The sequence below is a fragment of the Cryptomeria japonica genome, chromosome 5, assembly GCF_030272615.1.
Source record: "Cryptomeria japonica chromosome 5, Sugi_1.0, whole genome shotgun sequence".
Classification (NCBI taxonomy): Eukaryota; Viridiplantae; Streptophyta; class Pinopsida; order Cupressales; family Cupressaceae; genus Cryptomeria; species Cryptomeria japonica.
In genome coordinates, this window is record NC_081409.1 from 35,304,749 (window position 1) to 35,323,656 (window position 18,908).

The window sequence follows — 18,908 nt, forward strand, 5'->3', positions numbered from 1 at the left end:
CTTTGTATATCCCTCTCTCCTCTCTCTCTCTTTACCTCCCCCTCTCCTTCTCTCCATGTCCACTTATACTTCTATCTTCCTCATTATCTTTATCTTCCGACCTCTCCCACTCACTCTCCCCCCTCTCTCTAACTCTTTCTATGGCTATATCTCCCTCTCCCCGTTTTGGAAATATAACATGAGCCTGTTGGTAATAGAGCCTAAATATCTTCTTGATTTAGAGGGTTAATTTCAATCATGTCTGTATCCTTATAAGTGGATGCATAGTTTATTTATAGCTATCACTTCTCCATTGAGACCTTTGTTGCACAAACAACATCATTTTCTATATGGCCTACCAATTGACCTCATATTTTTTTTTTATATTGAATCAATCAATTCACTTCATGTATTGCACAAATGTATACAAAAAGTAGACAAAAAAAGGTCTAATTGAACTATTTCGACGTGCCCATTGCACACCAAGATGCAATTGCTAGTTTAAATTATGTATGTATACGGTAGTTTATTCCCCGAGTAACAAAACAATACCATGAACAAGGACCGCACTCACCTTATCTTTTTCTGGGTATCGTGTTCAGCGTTCAACCCACACTTCAACTAATATCCTCCCCCCAAAAGAACTGAATTCTCTGTTGTATTTGGGTTTTGAAACCATACATAAATGGTTAATGCCATGCCATCGACGGAAGCATGAATTAGTGAACTAGGATGAACTTGAGTCCCATTCCTCCACCATTCTCGGGACTTGTCCACACTTGTGGAAAATGCACTGTGTTCTGCCCATATATTCCTAATTCACTTATTCACAATTACAAAACAGCACTTTTGGTGGGCAGATCTAATGTTAGACTAACAAACAGACTTTCATACAAGTGGAACAGTTCAAGAGACAAAAGAGAATTTGGGTATTGGGATTCTGATTCAGAAAGCTTTGGAGGGGCCAAATTCAAGAGCAGGATTGCTGAGGATGATGCATTTGATGATAGTAATCCCTGGTGGTCTGAAGAATATGACAGGGATGATTATGATGACTACGAGGACAGTTCTCAACTTAAATGGGGTAGCACTTCTGTACAACAGGTATTTTACAAACACCCAGAGGAATTTTTCTTCTTCTATTTGATTCTTGTATTGCGTGCGTGCGTGCAGTTCTGTGTGTGTCTCTATATATTTACTTCTTCGTCTATATGTTGCTTGTGTGTGTACTAATGCAATTCTGTATGTTTCTTTATACAAATGTGTGAATATGTCTTTGTGTATAACTGTATATAATGTCTTGTGTATAAACATTTGAATTTGTATATGCATTTTGTATGTGTTTGTTTGTGTCTTAGGATGGGGGAAAAGGGTCAGTCTGAATGTGATCCAAATTAGCTAATGCAGATGTTATGCAATAAATTACTTTGTTAATCGTATCTGAGGTTTCATAGCAAGCTTGAATTTTTAGTAATTAATAAACTATATTGTATAGAGGTCTTGCAAGCCGTTAGTGTTAAGGGTGTTACATGAACATCTAATTCTTTGCTTGCTACATCTACCTCTCTTCCTTCCATTATCATTGTTCATCCTCATATTGCTAACCCTATTCAGATACTCCTACTATCCCACCAAGTAGTGTTTATTTCTTCTTTGCCTTCCCTCCTCCTAATGGTCTACCTCCTAACTTCAACCCTCCTGAGATTCCTGCTTCCCATATGATGTACTATACCTTTATTCCTATCTCATTTATCACTACTCCACCCACCTTATCCTCCACCTCTCTATCTTGTGCTATACCTACTTTCTCCACTCACTTTTCTACCATGTCTGCCCTTCACCCTATTCTCCCCATCTATGCCCATGCATTCCCTTAATTACACGACTCCCTCCATGTCTCTTTCACAACTCATCAGCACTTCCATACCTCACACCTCTTACACCCACTGCTATACATGCCATAGCGGCTCTCAACCTTCACTTGTTATCCTCCCATTCTCTACCTTAGATTCCCTAATGTATAAGATAGATCAAATGTAAAAGAGAGTGGATGCAATACCTAATGGGCAGGATAGTGATGAAGTCAAAGATGCTAAACGTACACCATTATCTTATTAGATTATTACACATCCACTACCTATGGGCTTTGTGGCACCACAATTTCATTGTATGATGGCAAGGGAGACCCTAATACACATTTTAGATCATTCACAGCAGCATGTGTGGATTTTCTATATGAGGATAAGCTATCAGCTAAGCTATTTCCAAGGATCCTTAAGGATTATTCTATAGCATACTTCTTTTTGTTGCCTCATGGGTCTTTCTATACAATTGATGATCTGATAAAGGTTTTCTTGAAACAATTTAAGTCAATATGGGCCTTAGAGTTACCATTTTTTATCCATCTGAGTGTTTCAGAGGATCCAGTGAGCGCATCAATGATTACATCATAGGATTCTAGTCCTTGTGTTCTAAAATGTTGTTTCCTTACATGATCTTGAATTTCAAAACATCTTTATTAAGGGACTAATTAAGCCAATTACTGAGCGTACACCTCAATTGCTTTGCTTCTTTGAAAGCATTGGAATCTAAGTTGTAAGTAATAAATGTTTTCAAGTACGGATCATCAAGTCAAAATACTTCATCATAGCCTTCATAGTATAAAAAGTCAATAACTATTCATCAAGTTGGTAATGCTTGCACCTTCCCTTCATTTAAATGAAATGCTCCTAGGAAGTTTACTAAATTACAAAAATCGTTGTATGCTCTTCAAAGCTCATTGAGTACTAATTTGATCACTTTTCCTTTTGTTCATCCATTGGATCCCAACAAACCACCTCCTAGGACACATAGTGAACAAGCATTTTGTAACTTCCATAGAGTTAAAGGTCACCGCATTTTGACAATGCATGGATCTTAAACACAAGGTACAAACCTTATAGATAACAATTTGATCAAAGTTGAAGGTGTCAACGGCAGTGGAGATCCTTTGGCTGCATGCAAATAGTCAACTGAAAATATACACAAACCCTTTTCCAAATCATACAAATAATGTGGAGGTACATACTATTGGTAATGTGGATGATGTAGATGATAATGTTGGAAATGAGAATATATCACATGAACATGCTTTTGTGGGGGCTATTGAAAATAATGCTACATCTTCCTCTCTTACCATTTCTCCATTGACTATATTTTCAGATGAGGAGATCCTACAAAGCAATTATTATGGTCCATTAGACATATCCGGTGGTTTAAAATCCAGATCATTTACTCAATTTCTTATTGACCCATCGTACCAATATAGTATTTGCACTGCATAGATTTTATTCACTTGCCATATTAGACATCAACAGTATACACATTCCTAGATTTCATCGAAGGTTACCAATGGAATGTTGAAAAAGACATTGGGATGCAATATCTTGCAATCAAGAGCTGGACCTAAAGAACTATTGGTTTTATGCCATGTTATATTATCCTTCAATAGTTTTGGTGTTTTACTTGGATGACCATGGATTGAACAATGCAAAGCTAAACCTCTAGTTTTGCATCAATGACTTAAATTTGTACTTGAAGGAAAAGTGGTAAAGGTTTAAAGGGGTCAATACAAGCCATTACCCACGCTAGACACATTTGTGAAGACACCGAAGGGTCTGCCCTATAAGAGGAATAATATCATACATGATTTATAAAAAATATGCTTGGATGAGTTAGAAAGAATTCAAAAAGGTTGAAATGACAAGTCTATTGTCCAAACAACAAAGAGCATCAATTTGAGAGTCATACCAAAAAAAAATATTGACTCCGCCAAAAAAAAAGAAATGAAAAAAGAAAGCAACAAAAGTAGAAGCAAAAGTGAAAATAACTGCCTGGGTACCAAAGTAAGAAGTTGTGGTGTGTCAAATACCAACCATTCCACCACAATACAACCGAAGAAGCAAGAAGTGTGGTTAAGAACTTTCCTATTGATACCAATGGATCATGTGTTTCTGCCTAGCGCAAAGGATGATAAAGTAGACATGTAATTTAATAGAAAATTCGATCAAAGAAGAATAAGAGGCAAATGCAGATGAAGACAATAATGATGACTTTTTGAGGAAAAGATAGTGTCCAAAGTTTGTTCAATGATACATGAGCATCATTATAGCATACATACCTATAGTTTAGATTTCTGTTTGCTTCTTCCGTATTTCTTTTACACCTTGGGCTTTGATTATGCCTTGTTTATTGGATGTCACATGCTTCACCTTCTATATTTGGTTACCTACTTACCTTCCCCAACTTGGGGGCATGTGCTTTTTCCCCATTTCCTTGCTCGATACATTTTCTCCTATGCTTGGTTACATCTTTATTTCTATATCCTCACTTGTATTGCTTTACCCTTGCGTTTGATCCATTTATAGCTCTTTGGTCCCTTATTCTATCATGTTCCATTTTACATGTTGCATCATTATTCTTATTTACTAATTTTTTTTATGTCTAGTGCCTTCCCACTTTAGTTTTTCATGTTGCCTTGACTACTTCCTACCTGTAATGAAAATTTATGCCTATATTCCTCATGTTTGCACATTTACCATATTTGGATCACATGCTTATATCACTTATTATGAGCCTACATCACTATATCACACTCCTAGAGTTATCCTACTAGATTGGGAAGCACTATGCCCTCCTCATTTCACAGTGGGATTCCATTGGCATGTCTTTACATGGGGGGCATCATGCCTTCTCCATTTTGTTTGTGCTTTCATTGCCTTATCTTGCTAATAGAACTACCTCTTTAGATTAGGGGGCAACTTGTCTTACCCATTGTTTCCTTTGATATCATTACTTCTCCTTTTACATTGGTAGGGGCATCATGCCTTCTCCCATTTGACCTTGAGATTATATTCCTAGATTTATGATACCACTAGGGACCTATTGGTTTATGTTGACCATTGTGTGCTAATGTTCTTGGAGCCAAATTGGGGGCATATGCATTTTCCAGTGACTTGTGTACATACATGGGTATTTTTGGCCATTCAGGGCCATATTGTCACTTCTCATTTGACCGTATTGGAGGTGACCTTTCTTTATGCCCATCTCCAACCTAAATGATCTTCATGCTTATCATTTGATACTTCCCTACTTGATTATTACATGATGCATTTTTGACATCTACTTTACATGATTCATATGCATGTATGACATTTGTTACATAATTCATATTCTTACATGTTTATCTTTAGATTACACTTTTGTGTATTGTTTTTCCTCTCAAATTTCATGCACATGATGTATGCCCCCAGTTGGAGGGGGCACATATTGTCACTAATCAGTTCTATGATTAATATTTTAGATAGTGACAAATGCTTACAGAAATATTCATCACCATGACAAAGCCTTATCACATGACAATGCTTTTTTTGAATTGCTACATAACATCACACCATATAACACTTTCTGAATAGGAGGAATTTGTTAGGATCAGGTTTGCTATTAACCTTGCATATCCTAAAGTTTAATTGTTTGTAGATAAATTAATTAGTATGCATCTCCAAAGTTCACAAAGTGGGTAAAGTGGGACACTCATGTGAGGGTGGAGATTTCTGATTATTTTATTATTTTTTGGGGACTTAGAAATATGATTGTAGTGACACATGGATTAGGAGGTGACAGTGGATTTGGAGCATCTTCCATTATAAGTGGGTGTAAGATGTAATTGTTGCTTCATGGGGAGTGTGTGGGAGTTACATATGCCTACTTGATTAGTGGAAGTCAAAGATGTTTGTGCAAAGAGTTACATTCTATTTTGCACTCTCTTGTAGTGGTGTTGTGATGTTTTCACACATCGCCCCGTTGCAAATGGGGATCCCCAATTTTTTTTTAGTTGGTTTTGCTTAGTTTTAGTTAGCTTGGAAGTAGTTTTTGTCTCCTAGCCCTTAGGATGGTTTCAATGTCTTGTCAGTCCGGGAGAAAACATTGATCAAACCCTTGAGATAGGTTGGTCAAGTTAGGGGAAGGTATGGTCCAGTTAGGAAGTCCAAGTCCAAAATCAATGAATGAGGTCTTCAAGTTTAGAAATTTTATAAGATGACAAAAAGAGCGAGGAGTCATGAGGAAATTTTGCTTGACAAGGTAGAAAAATGTTGTCAAGAAAATGAAGAAATTGCCAAGGTTGAGAGAAGAATGAAAGATGAAAGTAGGATTTTATCCATGATAAGGAAATTGAATTTGAAAATGATAAATGTGGATTAGAAGGGGCAAAATGATAAGGAGAAATCAAAGTTCAAGTAATTGAATAATGTGGATGAAGGAAAAGACCAGCTCGTTGGAGGACTTCCAACATCAAGACCTACACTTCATCATTCAAGAATATTGATTGTGAGGATTAAGTCATGCAACTACAACATGTGGGATTGCTCTACACAATGAAAGTCCTACAAGGACATCGAGACATTCAAGGAAGATTCTCAAAGGAAAGAACTCATTAATAGGATTGTTCAACGCTCAAGATCAAAAGAAGGACTTCACAACAATGCAAAGGAGGAAAACCACATGGAAGACACTACAACATGAAGAGGATCACAAAAGAAAGATTCCAAAGGATAAAGATCAAGACATTGCAACATGAAGGATTGAATTACATTAGGAAATCCAAGTCCAAGGCAAAGAATTTCAAGATCAAAGGGCGTTAAGGAAGTAAGTCAAGATTTTGGAGTTGAGGATGGAAATGCATCACAAAGAAGGAAAATTCAAGAGAAGGACATGTGTCCAAAATGTTGCAATTATATTATTGGTCAATGAGGTGTTAGTTGTAACTAACCCTAATTAGCTTTTGTCTTGAATTATCTTGGTCATTGATTTCAAATCAATCTTGGCCCTTGAATTGTAATTCAAGGTCTATAAAAGGCTTGGCCTTTTCATTTGTAAAGGTAGATAGAAAAGCTAATTAAAAAAGTAGGAGTAATAGTAAGTAGAGGAGGAGGAAGCTAGAGATTGTTGCCAAGACTTGTTGAAATCGATACATATCTTTCATTAAAGCTATGGTGGATCTTTGTGTTGTGTTTCTACATTTTGCATGGTTTCTTGTTACTTCTCAAGATATATATCAAAATGTAGAAACACAACACAAAGATATTTGATAGATTCCTTGGTCCATACCATTGGTGATTTGTTGATTGCAAGTTGCTTTGCATGATTAGTTTGAACCTCATATTGGTAATAGTTCGATTGTGAATGTTTAATTTGGATTGTGCCGACAAGGTATTTGAGTGAATGTTTGCAATATGAAAATATTTCACTACCTTAGAAGATTGCACTCTTTCTATGGTGTTGTGAGCTATAAATAGTCAAGTAGAAAGTAGTTCCATGAGGAGTTCGTCCATCCAAGCATTTTCCATTATTATCATTGTCGTTAGGATTAGCATAGATTCTCTAAAACCTTTCCCCTTTGATCTTTGTTTGAGTTTGAGTAAGTATAGGAGGAAGTTCCATCTATGATTCAAAAGGGTAAGTCCCTTTGTGATACCAACATATCACATCATTTTATTGAGACTATCCAATTTGCACGTCAAGACTTGACTAAAGAAACCTTGGGGTTGCCTTGTTTGATCACGAAATTTAGCATTCAAGGTTTCCTTGTTCAAGAGAGGATAGAATACGTAGTTTTTTATTTTGTGTTTAAGGTGTCATAAAAAACACATCAAGTGGGTTGTGATAATTTTTACCATGGCACTTTGGGACCTTTTTTAGGCCCACGGTATTGTCTTTTGTTAGTTTTCTAGTCCTTTTTAGGTGTATATTGAGGATTTGAGATGGAGACATTATGCATTGTCTCTTGCCAGGTTTTGTTGCTAGATTTTCTCCATTGTTGAAGATCGTTGATCTCTTCTTTCTCCTGATAGTGTATAGCAGTTCTATAAACATATGATAGCTGCTTCTATTGCAGTATTGCTGAATAATACACTAGGTGTGTTTTTGAAAGAGTTTTCCCAAAGGAATATCTATGTCACTCTTGTTTGTGGTTTCTTTTTCTTCTCTCATTTTTGTCCTTTTGTAAGTGTTGTTTTATATGTTGGAATTTTGTTGAAATTTTCTTAGATCAGATGCATGTATATCTCTTCTCATAGGGTCGATGTGGAGAATATTTGCATGTTTAGTCTCTAAGCCTTGTCTTGAGTTTAGTTGCTAATGGTTCATGGGCATATTTTTCCATCATTTGGTATCAAAGCCATGGGTTTGGTTGTGAGAGGGTTTGCTTTCCTTGTAGTTTTAAGACTTGTTCATGTGGGAGTTTTGTAGTTGATTTGTTTTTACTTTTTCAAGAAAACAAATCATGTGAAGCACTTGTAGGATGGAGAAGGTAGATCTTGAAGTTGGTCATGTATTTTTGACTTGGACCTCCTATTTGGCAGTGGGCATACTCTCTAGTCTTATGAGGTTTGGAGTGCTTACATTGCGTCCTTGGTTTTAGTTCTTTGTTACGTGAGAAAGCACTAGATGGTTAGCCCCTATGGTTGCATGGATGGTCTTTGGGCTCCATAAATGTGCATGTTGTAGATCTATGTTGTTACGGACTTGTATAGGTGGACATATCAGTTGCATATCATTGCATGTTAAAAATTCATTGAAATTTGGATTTGCGTGTATGTGCATGATGTAAAACTGTGGTATTTTGTTGTTTGAATTACAAATCTAGAGGTTTTAGATTTGTGGTATTCTAGGTGTAACAAATTCAGGTTTGCATGGGGTTGTGTGACTTGCTGCTACACATAATATATTTGGCTTTCATAGATGTGGACTTTTGCAGATTTTTTTGTTTAAAAATGTAATTTTGCAGATTTGTGATTTTTTTGTCATTTGAGACATGGATGTTTCAATTATGTTAACAGATTTAGATTTGCATGTATGGTTTTCTAGGTTTTACACTTAATTGAAATTTGTGTTTTGTAATTTATGGAAGAATAATGTTCAGTGTGTAATTCCCAAGGGTTTGGAGTGAGACATGTTGCAGATCTATATGCATCTTTTGTGCATGGTAAGAGGAGGCTTGTTGTAACTTTCTGTGTTTTTTAAGGTTCTTGAATCACAGTTGTTCCATGTTGTGGAATTTTAGCATTTTGGATATGGATGTTTGTGGTCTGATGTTTGCGCTGTGGAAAATCTACATTTCCCTGTTTTGTTGTTGATGGGGTTGAGTCTACTTGTCTTTAGTTTGACACTGTTTTGGTGGATCCATGTTGCACTAGTTTGAGATTTGGGGTTTTGCAATTTTCTTTGGTTATAGTTGGAACTCTGACCATTCTTTTTGTCATCTTTGGAGGTCACATATACTATTTTTGTGGCTCTTCTGCTTGTACCTACATGTTATATGGAAAATTCAGGACTACATATGTAGTCTTGATGGTGTTGTGTGTGTGCAGTAGGGTTTTCCTTGGGCTTTTTAGATGCCATGGAGTTGTAGATTTTGGTTTGTTGGCGTTTTGGTCATCATGGTGCATTGGCATGTTGGATTGTAAAGAGATGGGATGATGAATGGAACCAGGAGTGATACTATGAGAACCTTTTGCTATTGATATAGACTTATAGTAGTTGACTATGTTGTCCTGAGACGCTTCAGATCATTTTGCTTTGGGAGTGTTGTGCATGAACATATGCAATGGTGTCTATTTGTCATCTTGATTTAGAGATTGTAGTTTTACTTTTCTTTTTTGGAGGTCTTGGTACTAATGTTGAGTTCTTTGATTGTGTTAATGCCATGTGCGTTCTTCAAAATTTTAGGAGATGTTTAACATGATGCCATAGGTAGCTTTAGATCACTATCAGTGGGAGCTTTGGTGGTGATGTGGATCTATCAGTTTTGTGATGGATGGTTTTGTTCGATGGATGTTGGTGACATGAGAAGCTCTTGGTTCTTCATATGAGTAGTGAGAGCTTTTGACAATTCTTTGTTTCATTTGTAGAAATATTATCTTAATGTTTTGAGGATGTGCATAGATTGTTGCCATGGAGAACTTAATGCATTTGGACTTCTTGGTTGAGTTGTTGGTTATGATTTGTTAGTTGGAGACAAATGATCTTCAATTGAGGAGACAAAAATCATGACATCATGATGATTTCCTAGATTTTGCAGTGGAAACTTTGATGGTGATTTGTGACAATCTACTAGTTGATGGCAATGATCATTTTGCTTGGATACTCTGTGATCTTGTGGTTTTGTAGTTGGAGTTTAGCATGAGATGATTGGTTGAGCACTTGTTTTTAACTAGTCAGATTGGGGTGAGGCTGGAGATCTCTATAATTTTTGGAGATTAAGTATTGTAACAGTGACTCTTTTGATGAGGTTTAAGCAAAAAGGTTGATGGGCCTACACGTAGAGCTAGTCATGAGTTCACCATGGACCCATTGAAGAGAATCGAGATTGTTCATAGAGGGTTGGTGTGACTTGGGGTATCTCAGGAGGAACAATCTCATACCCCATGTTTAGTCCACACAGTGGAGAGCAATAGATATTGCTCACTTGATATTTTAGATTCATTTTGTTTTGTGCTTGGTTCTCATGCAAACGAGTCTTGAGCTATGGATATTAGTTCTAAGGACTAGTTTGAGTACGTGGCATGATTTCATTTTCCTTTGTCTCTGTATATGCATAAGTCAGTCTCGAGGACATGCTTTTAAGTACATGGGATGATTAGCAACTTTGGGCATATTCATAGGTTGTAAGAATGGTTGTTAGTTTGCTTGTCTTTTAGTTGAGAAGCTCACATCATTTTAGTTTGTTGTTGTGTTTGACCTTGGGGTTCAATAGTTCAATGTTTTGATGACTTCTCTATTTGGGATTTGCAAAATCTACTTATCAGAAGTAGAGCACTTGGAGCTGTTGGTAGAAGGACATGGTATGGTCGTTGGTTTTTCCCTCTATGGTTTGTATTTTATCCCGAAGTTTGGTTTTATGTTTGGAGTTGAGGTTTGTGTGGAGTTGTTGATCATTTACTATCATTGCACTTCATTGTTTTTAAGTAATAGGAAGAACGACTTAGACTTTTTAATCTTTGCCCTCTATGTGATATGGAGAATTTGGGAGACTTCAGTTTTTTCTTGGCATGCAGATTAGGGGAGAGAGGGTGAGCATAATTTTTTCAGGAGCAAGTATGTTTTGTTTTGTGTTAGTAAACTTTAGATTGTAGGTTTTTAGATTAGTACGTGTTCTTCAACACTGGATGGTATGGAGAAGATGAATCACATCCTTTATGTGAGTGCTATTGGTGGACTTTTGGATACTATGGTCGGCACCAAACTAGACATTTCCCAAGTAGTGGGAGTCCTTGAAAGGTATATTCACATTGGACACTACAGTACAAAGTTCTTTAGGTATTTTACATACATATGAGTTTCTTACTGATGGAGATCGACTTTGTGTAGGACAGTGTATATATAGTGACTTGAAGTTGTAGATTGGGTTGGATAAATGGATCATAGTTCACAAGATCACCGAGTACTTGCAAGATTTTTCCAAGACAAGTAACTTGTAGGCTACTTGCAATTTGGCTAGGTCACAGGTTTTTGCGAGTTTTATGCTCTAAAATGTGATCATATATTGAAAAATATGTGCGCTAAAAATGCTTGTATATCAAAAAAGATATCATAAAAGTTGAATGTGGACTGGAAAATGTAATTGTAAACTGAAAATATGATTGTAAACTAAAAAGCATTCCCAAAAAACGTTGGTATACTGAAAACATGCCCTAAAATATGTTTGTAGACTGAAAAGGGTCACTATACAATATACATTGAAAAAAACCCTAAAACGACTGTGTACTGAAAAACATGCCTTAAAACACGACTATAGACTAGAAAATCGCAGTGTTCCACGGGGACACGCCCCCCCCTTTTTGGTCGCGTCTCGGAGACAGGGACATCTACGGGACGAGGGAACGGAGACGCGACGTCCCCTGCCGTCTCGCCACTGCCACCCAAGCGCCGTCGGAGATGGGGAGATGTCTCTGTGTCTCCGTGTCTCCCCGTCCTTCGAGAGACATGCAAAGGTCTCTTGAGGGACAGGGAGACACCTAGATGTCTCCCATCGCATCCACGTATATGCAATGTTTAAAATTAAATTTTTTTAAAAATTAAAAAAATTGACTTTTTTGGGGGTTAAGGGGTAACCCTAATTGGACATGCTGCCCCTTGACCCCAACTTGGCCCCCGTCGAGAAATATAGGGGGAAACCACATTGATGGAAGTAGGGAAAATTTAACCTCCGAGTCTGATTAGGCTCCATATAACAACATAATGAGCATTGAAGAAATATTGGTATTTAGATTTAGTATTTCAAATATCCTATAGTTTCATTTGAAATGTAATTCTTATACTATTATACTGTCATACATCTTTTCAAAACTAGTTTTTCAAGTACTATATGTATATGTATAACTATATCAGCAGCACCACCCCGCCACCCCCCTGTCGCCGTCCCCTCGCCTTCCCCAAACTTAGTCCCCCGTCCCAGAAACCCGTCCCCCTATCCCCCCATCCCCAATGCTGGTGGAACACTGAGAAAATGTGATTGTAGACTGAAAAAATCCTTTTTCCCCCCTGAGTTGCTGAGTTTTTCTGATTCGCAAAAGTTTTGGTGTGCCAAGTCTATGTATGCAAACTATGATGTGGATAGCAAGAGGTCTACAGTGGGTATGCATTTACCTGGTTTTGTGGTGCAGTTAGTAGGATGAATTAGCCATAGGTTGTGGTTGGTGATTCTTTTCGTTTGTTTAATTTCTTTTATTTCACCAGTAGTTTACTGCATTAGATTGATTCTGTCAATTTTTAAGTAAATTGCATTTCCAATGATTCCAACTGTAGATCTGAAGGTTAAATGGGAAAAATATTTTGTGAAGAGATCCAACATAAGCCTAGACAAGGAGGTATTCAACAAACCATGGACGCTAGAACTGCGGGTGGGAATGATGGGCTGCAAAAATATAAGGTGGGCATTGTATGTATAGGTCATAGATGAAAAACTCTGCGGGTTTTTCAAAAACTCGCGAGTACTCGCGGGTCAAAACCCTAGTCGAGTCACTCGCCATTAAACTTGGCTCCGAGTTTCTGTAAAAACACGCAGCGTTTTTGAGGAAATACTCGCGAAATCTCGTGGGTTAAACCCTATTTCTTGAGAAAAACTCGCCAGGAATTACAAATTTGATTCTCAACTTCTATTTTTTGGCCATGAGACAGGATGCGCCAAGGTTTTCATCTGGTTTTTGAGCGCAAATAAAAATGTAATATGATTATATGAATGAATAACTAGTTAAAATGTAATATGATTATATGAACGAATAACTAGTTAAAATGTAATATGATTATATGACTGTATTTTCAAATGTTAGATAAAGTTACCGAGTTATTGCCGAGTTTTTTCCTGAGTTTTAAAATTTTTTTGTGTTTGCCGAGTCATTGCCGAGTCCGAGTTTTTCAACTATGGTATAGGTCATGCCATGCCTTGGGGTAACATCTGTTCATATGCATTGTTAGTTACAAAATTATATGTTGGTGAAACTCGAATTTATTTCTAGAGGGATCATTGTTCATTTTCCTTGGGAAGGAATCAAAGATATCAAGTTCTGAAGCTTCTGTCATTGAGGATGATATGGCTCCAATATTTCAATGCAGCTAAGGTAAACCCATAACTTTACATCAATATCCTTTTGAATTAGCCAACTCGCCAAGAATGTACATATCTTCTAATATAAATTGAGTAGAAGGCTCCATTGGCTCCCATTCTTTATAATTGTCACTTTTGGCAAAGCCTTCTTTGCTCCCAACATTTGTTAGAAGGTCAAACCAGGTAGAAAGGCAGGCTCTGAGAAAAGCTACAATCAATTTATCTCACTTGAGAAACACAAATCCAGCCAGAGGAATCTTATACACTAGTGCAAGTCTAGGAAAAGACCTACTTCACTGTTTATGAATAAATCCTACAAAGTTACGTGCATCTCATATGGAAAACCTAAGGCAGTAAAAATTAGAAGCTATATTTACTTGCATATATTGGTTGTAGTGATGAATGCTTTATCATCATGGGTGCATAAATATTTTTATAAAAAGATAATCAGAAATTGTAGAAGAGTTAGACTATGGTTGGAAAAAATTTATAGCTACAATATTGGAATTTTCATTTCTAATAAGAAATCATAATTTTAACTCGAAAAGAAATTTGTTAAATTGATTTCTGGGCATATGAAGCATTTAACACCACTACAAATTAAGTCTTCATGGGTTCTACACACCGTTTTAAAGAGATGTGTCCCTGGGTCTGGGTAGTGTCCTTAACTTGAGGACTTGGGGATTTCGAGGGGATAACTATTTTTTTCAAGATTGGATAGCCTGCTACAATTGGTGCTTAAAAATAATTGAAAAAAGATAATGTTAAACATGGTGTCATTGTAAATTCAATACATTATATTTACTTTTTAAAATCTCAGCTGCTTTTATATTATTTTAAGTAGTTTTGTAACTGCCCCCCCGTGACCCCTGCCATCCCTAAAATTGGCCTGTTCCCATCCTGCCATCTTAAAGAAACAGCGGTTTTATACAAAAATGTGTCATGCCCTGTCTATTAACAATCCTTAACTGTTTTCAAGCAAGGAGAAAAATAGAAAACAAATAAATCAAACCATAGCAATACAAAGGATCAATTGGCTATAGAGGATGATAACGTTCACGGTTGAGGAGTATAAGACTTTAATCGCTTCCTCTCCTGCATGGCAGTAAGCACACAATTAGTGAAAAAGATTGGCTAAACGTATTATTACTAAGCAGATTGGTTAACATATAAATAAGGCAACTCCAAAGATGAGCATTTGGTTATGAAAGGGCCAGGGGTTAAACAACGAAGAATCGTGCCTCCCTCTAGCAGTGCAACCGCAGGAACGATACATGACTTCCTGTCACCGATGGAGGGATACAAATAGCCACTTCAACGCCCAAGGAAGAAACATTGAAGAATTAGACTTGGCGTTTTATGAAAAGTTGAATACACAGACAGTTTATATATATATAAACAAATGATTAAAAATGCACTGCTATTTATAACTGCATATACATCACAGTGAATATTAATTGTATCTGACAAATGATTTATTGTAGTTTATTTATTACATGTAAAATATATGCATAATACTGAAATCCTTTATATGTTCTGAATGTTTATTGAAGTCAGCCATGGTAGAGTAAATGAGGGATTGCAAGAGGGGTATGGTGATGGGGTATTCTTCTAGGTACACCACCTCATGGTGGTGACCAGATGGTCCCATGAGGCCAAGGGGGCACAGAGGGTACTGCCTTTGGGCTTAGAAGAGATGGGCTTCCAGGGCACCCTGTTATAACCTCATCCCTCTATCATGGTGAATCAACACAAGAAGTCCAATCATAAGGAGTGGGAAATGATGGTAAGATGAGGGGAACGGGATGTGGACACCTCACTGGGTACACCACCTCATATGGATGGCACGGGCCACATAAGGCCAAGAGGGTTGGTATATCCACTCTTGGGCCTAGGGTAGAGGATCCAAGACACCCTATCGAAGCCACCTTATCCTATGCTCTCCTATGGTTGAGCTTTCCAAACATATTTAAAATACCTTATGATTATTTTGATATTTCTTCTATGAAGGTAATGATGCTTAATTAAGATAGTCTGCTTATTGAATTATTGTTGTAAATGGTTTCTAATCTGTTTTACAGGACTTCGATCAGGTGAAAGGTATTTCTAACCCAGCTTATTTATTTGGAAATTGAGATTTAGGGCTAAATTAGGGCATTCACTAATAGGGGACATTACAAATTGGCTCACCTTGAATGACTAATAAAACTCTATAAGCAGCACAACCAATGTAAATTAGCATTTAAAACAACCTTACATTCTTATTAAGAAATAGACTTTGGATTATTTGCTGTAATAAATGCTGCAGATTTGAAATAACAGAACCCCCCTGCTGCATATAGTTCTGCCAGTAGCTGTTGAATGCAACAAAGGCATGGGCTACCAGACTCTGTGGCTTATAGCACACCTAACTGCGCTGAATGGAACTACATTCTGCCCTGCCTGATGAACAAATTCAATCCAGTGCACTTTGCAAGAAATAATCAGGTGCCTGAGGACCTGCTCTATACTACTGTCCCACTCCACCCTCTATTACACACTCACCCACGTCTTTCCAACATAATCCTAGATCTGGATGAATAAATCCCTTTTCATACAAATGGAAATGGCATAAGATAAATGGCATGAATACATTCCTGAAGAAGTTGCGTAGAAAACTCTAGTTAACAGTAATGTGTACAGAAATACTGGTATGTTTATTTCTGCCATTGCCGCTACAAATTTACAAGAAATGTCTTCTCCCTTCCTACAATATTGATTAATTGTTTATGTGGCTGCTTCTACATTGATCCACTTGGTAGATGGAACAAGTAAAATTCAACCACCTCTCTGCTTCCTACTTTGAATAGCTGCATGGTAACATTGCTTGTTATAGTTATTTAGAGTCGGTGTCGCAACCTGTCAAGCTGCACAAGACAAAATTTCAAGCATTTTTCAGACTCTGCAGTTGGATCAAGGAACCACCATGCTACTCCTGCAAACTCTTTGCAAAAAGACACCTGTTGTGTAGCATAACAGGGTTCCCCACATCAACTATTTGGGTGCTGCAGTCTCCCTGACAAAGCAGTAAAAATATTGCCATGCGAAACTTAGGGTATACATTCTTCATAATGTATCTTGCATGATGTTATTGAATGGATGTGTTTTTTTTATCTTTTCTGAAATGAAAAAAACATAGCCATCCCAGCAGAAAGAAAAAAAGGCTAATAGTCCGTTTTTAAAATTTGTTAAATTGAGAAACTTTAGATGTCATTTTCGATATTTGGAAGTTGCACAGATTTCAACAAAAAATAATATCAAAACTGATAATCCAAGAACATTAGTCCCCGCCCTATTGGGAGGGACTAAGAAGTGCCATTCTACTTATTTTAGCTTTCTAGAAAATTGCTGTTTACATTGTTTCATAAGAAAAATATGTGAAGCAGAGTTTTTCTTATGCTATAAATTTATCTTGAATAACAGTTTGTTTTAATCCAATTCTAATCCTTTGGGATCTTCAATGTAGGCTCTCAGATCATGGACTTGGATTCTCCCAGCAGTTCTGATTCCATGGCTGCTTGGAAACCCCATGGCTATTATTATGGCCTTGTTTTTTCCACTTGCCCAGTCAGCAGTTGGCTCTTTATTTGAACAGGCTTGGAGAGCGATTCTCGGAAGTGTGGCACCAGCTCCACCAAAACCAAAACGAAAGCGCAAGACAGCATCTTATAGAAATGGTTGGAATGAATCAGACACTAGGTCTTCCAACAGGGATCAATCAACAACATACGATGAACCAGAGTTGGATACAAGTGGCAGTACACCTCCAGAATCCAGGCAGAAATACTCATGGGCAGATCCTGACAAATCTATGAGTGCTGGAGTACAAGGTGGGTTGAACTTGGGCGGCTGGGAGGATTTGGATAGTGGCATTGAGAGACCAGTTAGAACTAAAAAGCAAAATAAAAAAAGTAAACTAAGTAGAAAAATCAGGAGGAGGGAAGTTCCGTTATTCTTTAGGTTGCTTGTAGCATTTTTTCCCTTTTTGGGATTTTGGGGTAAATATCTATAGTTTATTACCCTAGTATTTTCAATGCATGATTTTATTTACAGGCGCCATACCTTGAACCTTATCATCTAGGTTTTTTAAGCAAACCTTTAAGTTCACAAGTCCAATACAGGATAGTTTTTTTTACTACTACGATAGAACCCATAGGGAATGGGACTATTATCATAAGAAGTAATCACCGGATTAGTGGTATTTTTTAGAGCTACCAAGTAATCAAACATTTCAAAATTCTAAGAAAAACATGATCTTTATTAGTGAGAACATTCTATGTTTATCCATTATTTTTTTGAAAAACTTGTATATATGTCATTTACTTTTCCAATTATGGTCTTGTTTCTTTTTTTTGTTCTTATTATTTGGGGGAATCTATTCATCGCCCGTTGCCTCATTTATTTTATTTTATTGTTCTCAAATCATCTATGTGAGAAAGCTTATCGATATAGCAAATTGCTAATTCTAATGGTCAATTGAAGTTTAAACTTTTAGGCAATTATTGGCAATTTATCATGCTCAAAATCATTGTTGGATTAAGTCAGATGCATTCATAGACCATGCGCATTTCTCTGCCTTTTTTCAGTGAAAAGATTTTGGATGTTAAGTTTATGGTGATTTCAGATCAAATTTTCTTGTACTGATAGATCAAGGTCAACTTCTTGCGTCTCTTATGTTACTTTGGGTAAGTTGACAACAATTTACTTGATCAAGGCAGCTGTGTTGATGGAACTCTTCTAGGGATTGACATAAGGTTCTGATATTTGATTGTTGGTTGAGGTGTGAGGCACTTAGTGAATGTGTGCATAAATTTTTTGTTATTTTCTCATGTTGCCTCTCAGATGAAGTGCATCATGGTCGTTGGACCAACGCATGCCTGTTGATGGAACCCATTTGCAATTCATCTACACGGTTCCTTTGTAACCCTGGTTATCAGTAAGTGTTTGTCAAATGATGTATTCAGTTTTCTTGTATTGATAAATCAAGATAGTTGTTTTTACAGTTCTAATTTAGTTTTTTGGATGAGTTGAAAATAGTTACTGGATCAAAGCGGTAGTATTGATGCAGCCCTTGTATTTTCTTTCTGTGAAATTGAATTAAATAATGAGAGTTTTTTGGATTCAACTTTGGTCATTTCAAGTCACTCGCTAAGCCAAATAAAAGGACCGAATTTACTACACAGTGAGGGTAACAAGGTCCTAAGAAAATGATACAGAAATGAACTAAGATGGGGATGTTGGTTTTAAA

The 18,908-nt window shown here is 36.9% G+C and overlaps 1 protein-coding gene across 1 annotated transcript; it reads left to right on the plus strand.

The window, feature by feature from the left end:
- Window positions 1-518: 518 nt before the first annotated feature.
- LOC131057393 (uncharacterized) lies at window positions 519-17,994 on the plus strand. The gene is made up of 2 exons (XM_057991563.2): window positions 519-1,083; window positions 17,127-17,994. The coding sequence occupies exons 1-2, from the start codon at window positions 712-714 to the stop codon at window positions 17,670-17,672; spliced, it is 918 nt and encodes a 305-aa protein (XP_057847546.2). The 5' UTR covers window positions 519-711; the 3' UTR covers window positions 17,673-17,994.
- The last annotated feature ends 914 nt before the right edge of the window (window positions 17,995-18,908 follow it).

Bases quoted from the DNA above. Each gene is read 5' to 3' on its own strand.
- LOC131057393 (XM_057991563.2), top strand. From the start codon at position 712: ATGAACTTGAGTCCCATTCCTCCACCATTCTCGGGACTTGTCCACACT. The intron at 1,084-17,126 runs GTATTTTACAAA...TCTTCAATGTAG, and splicing joins GTAGCACTTCTGTACAACAG to GCTCTCAGATCATGGACTTG.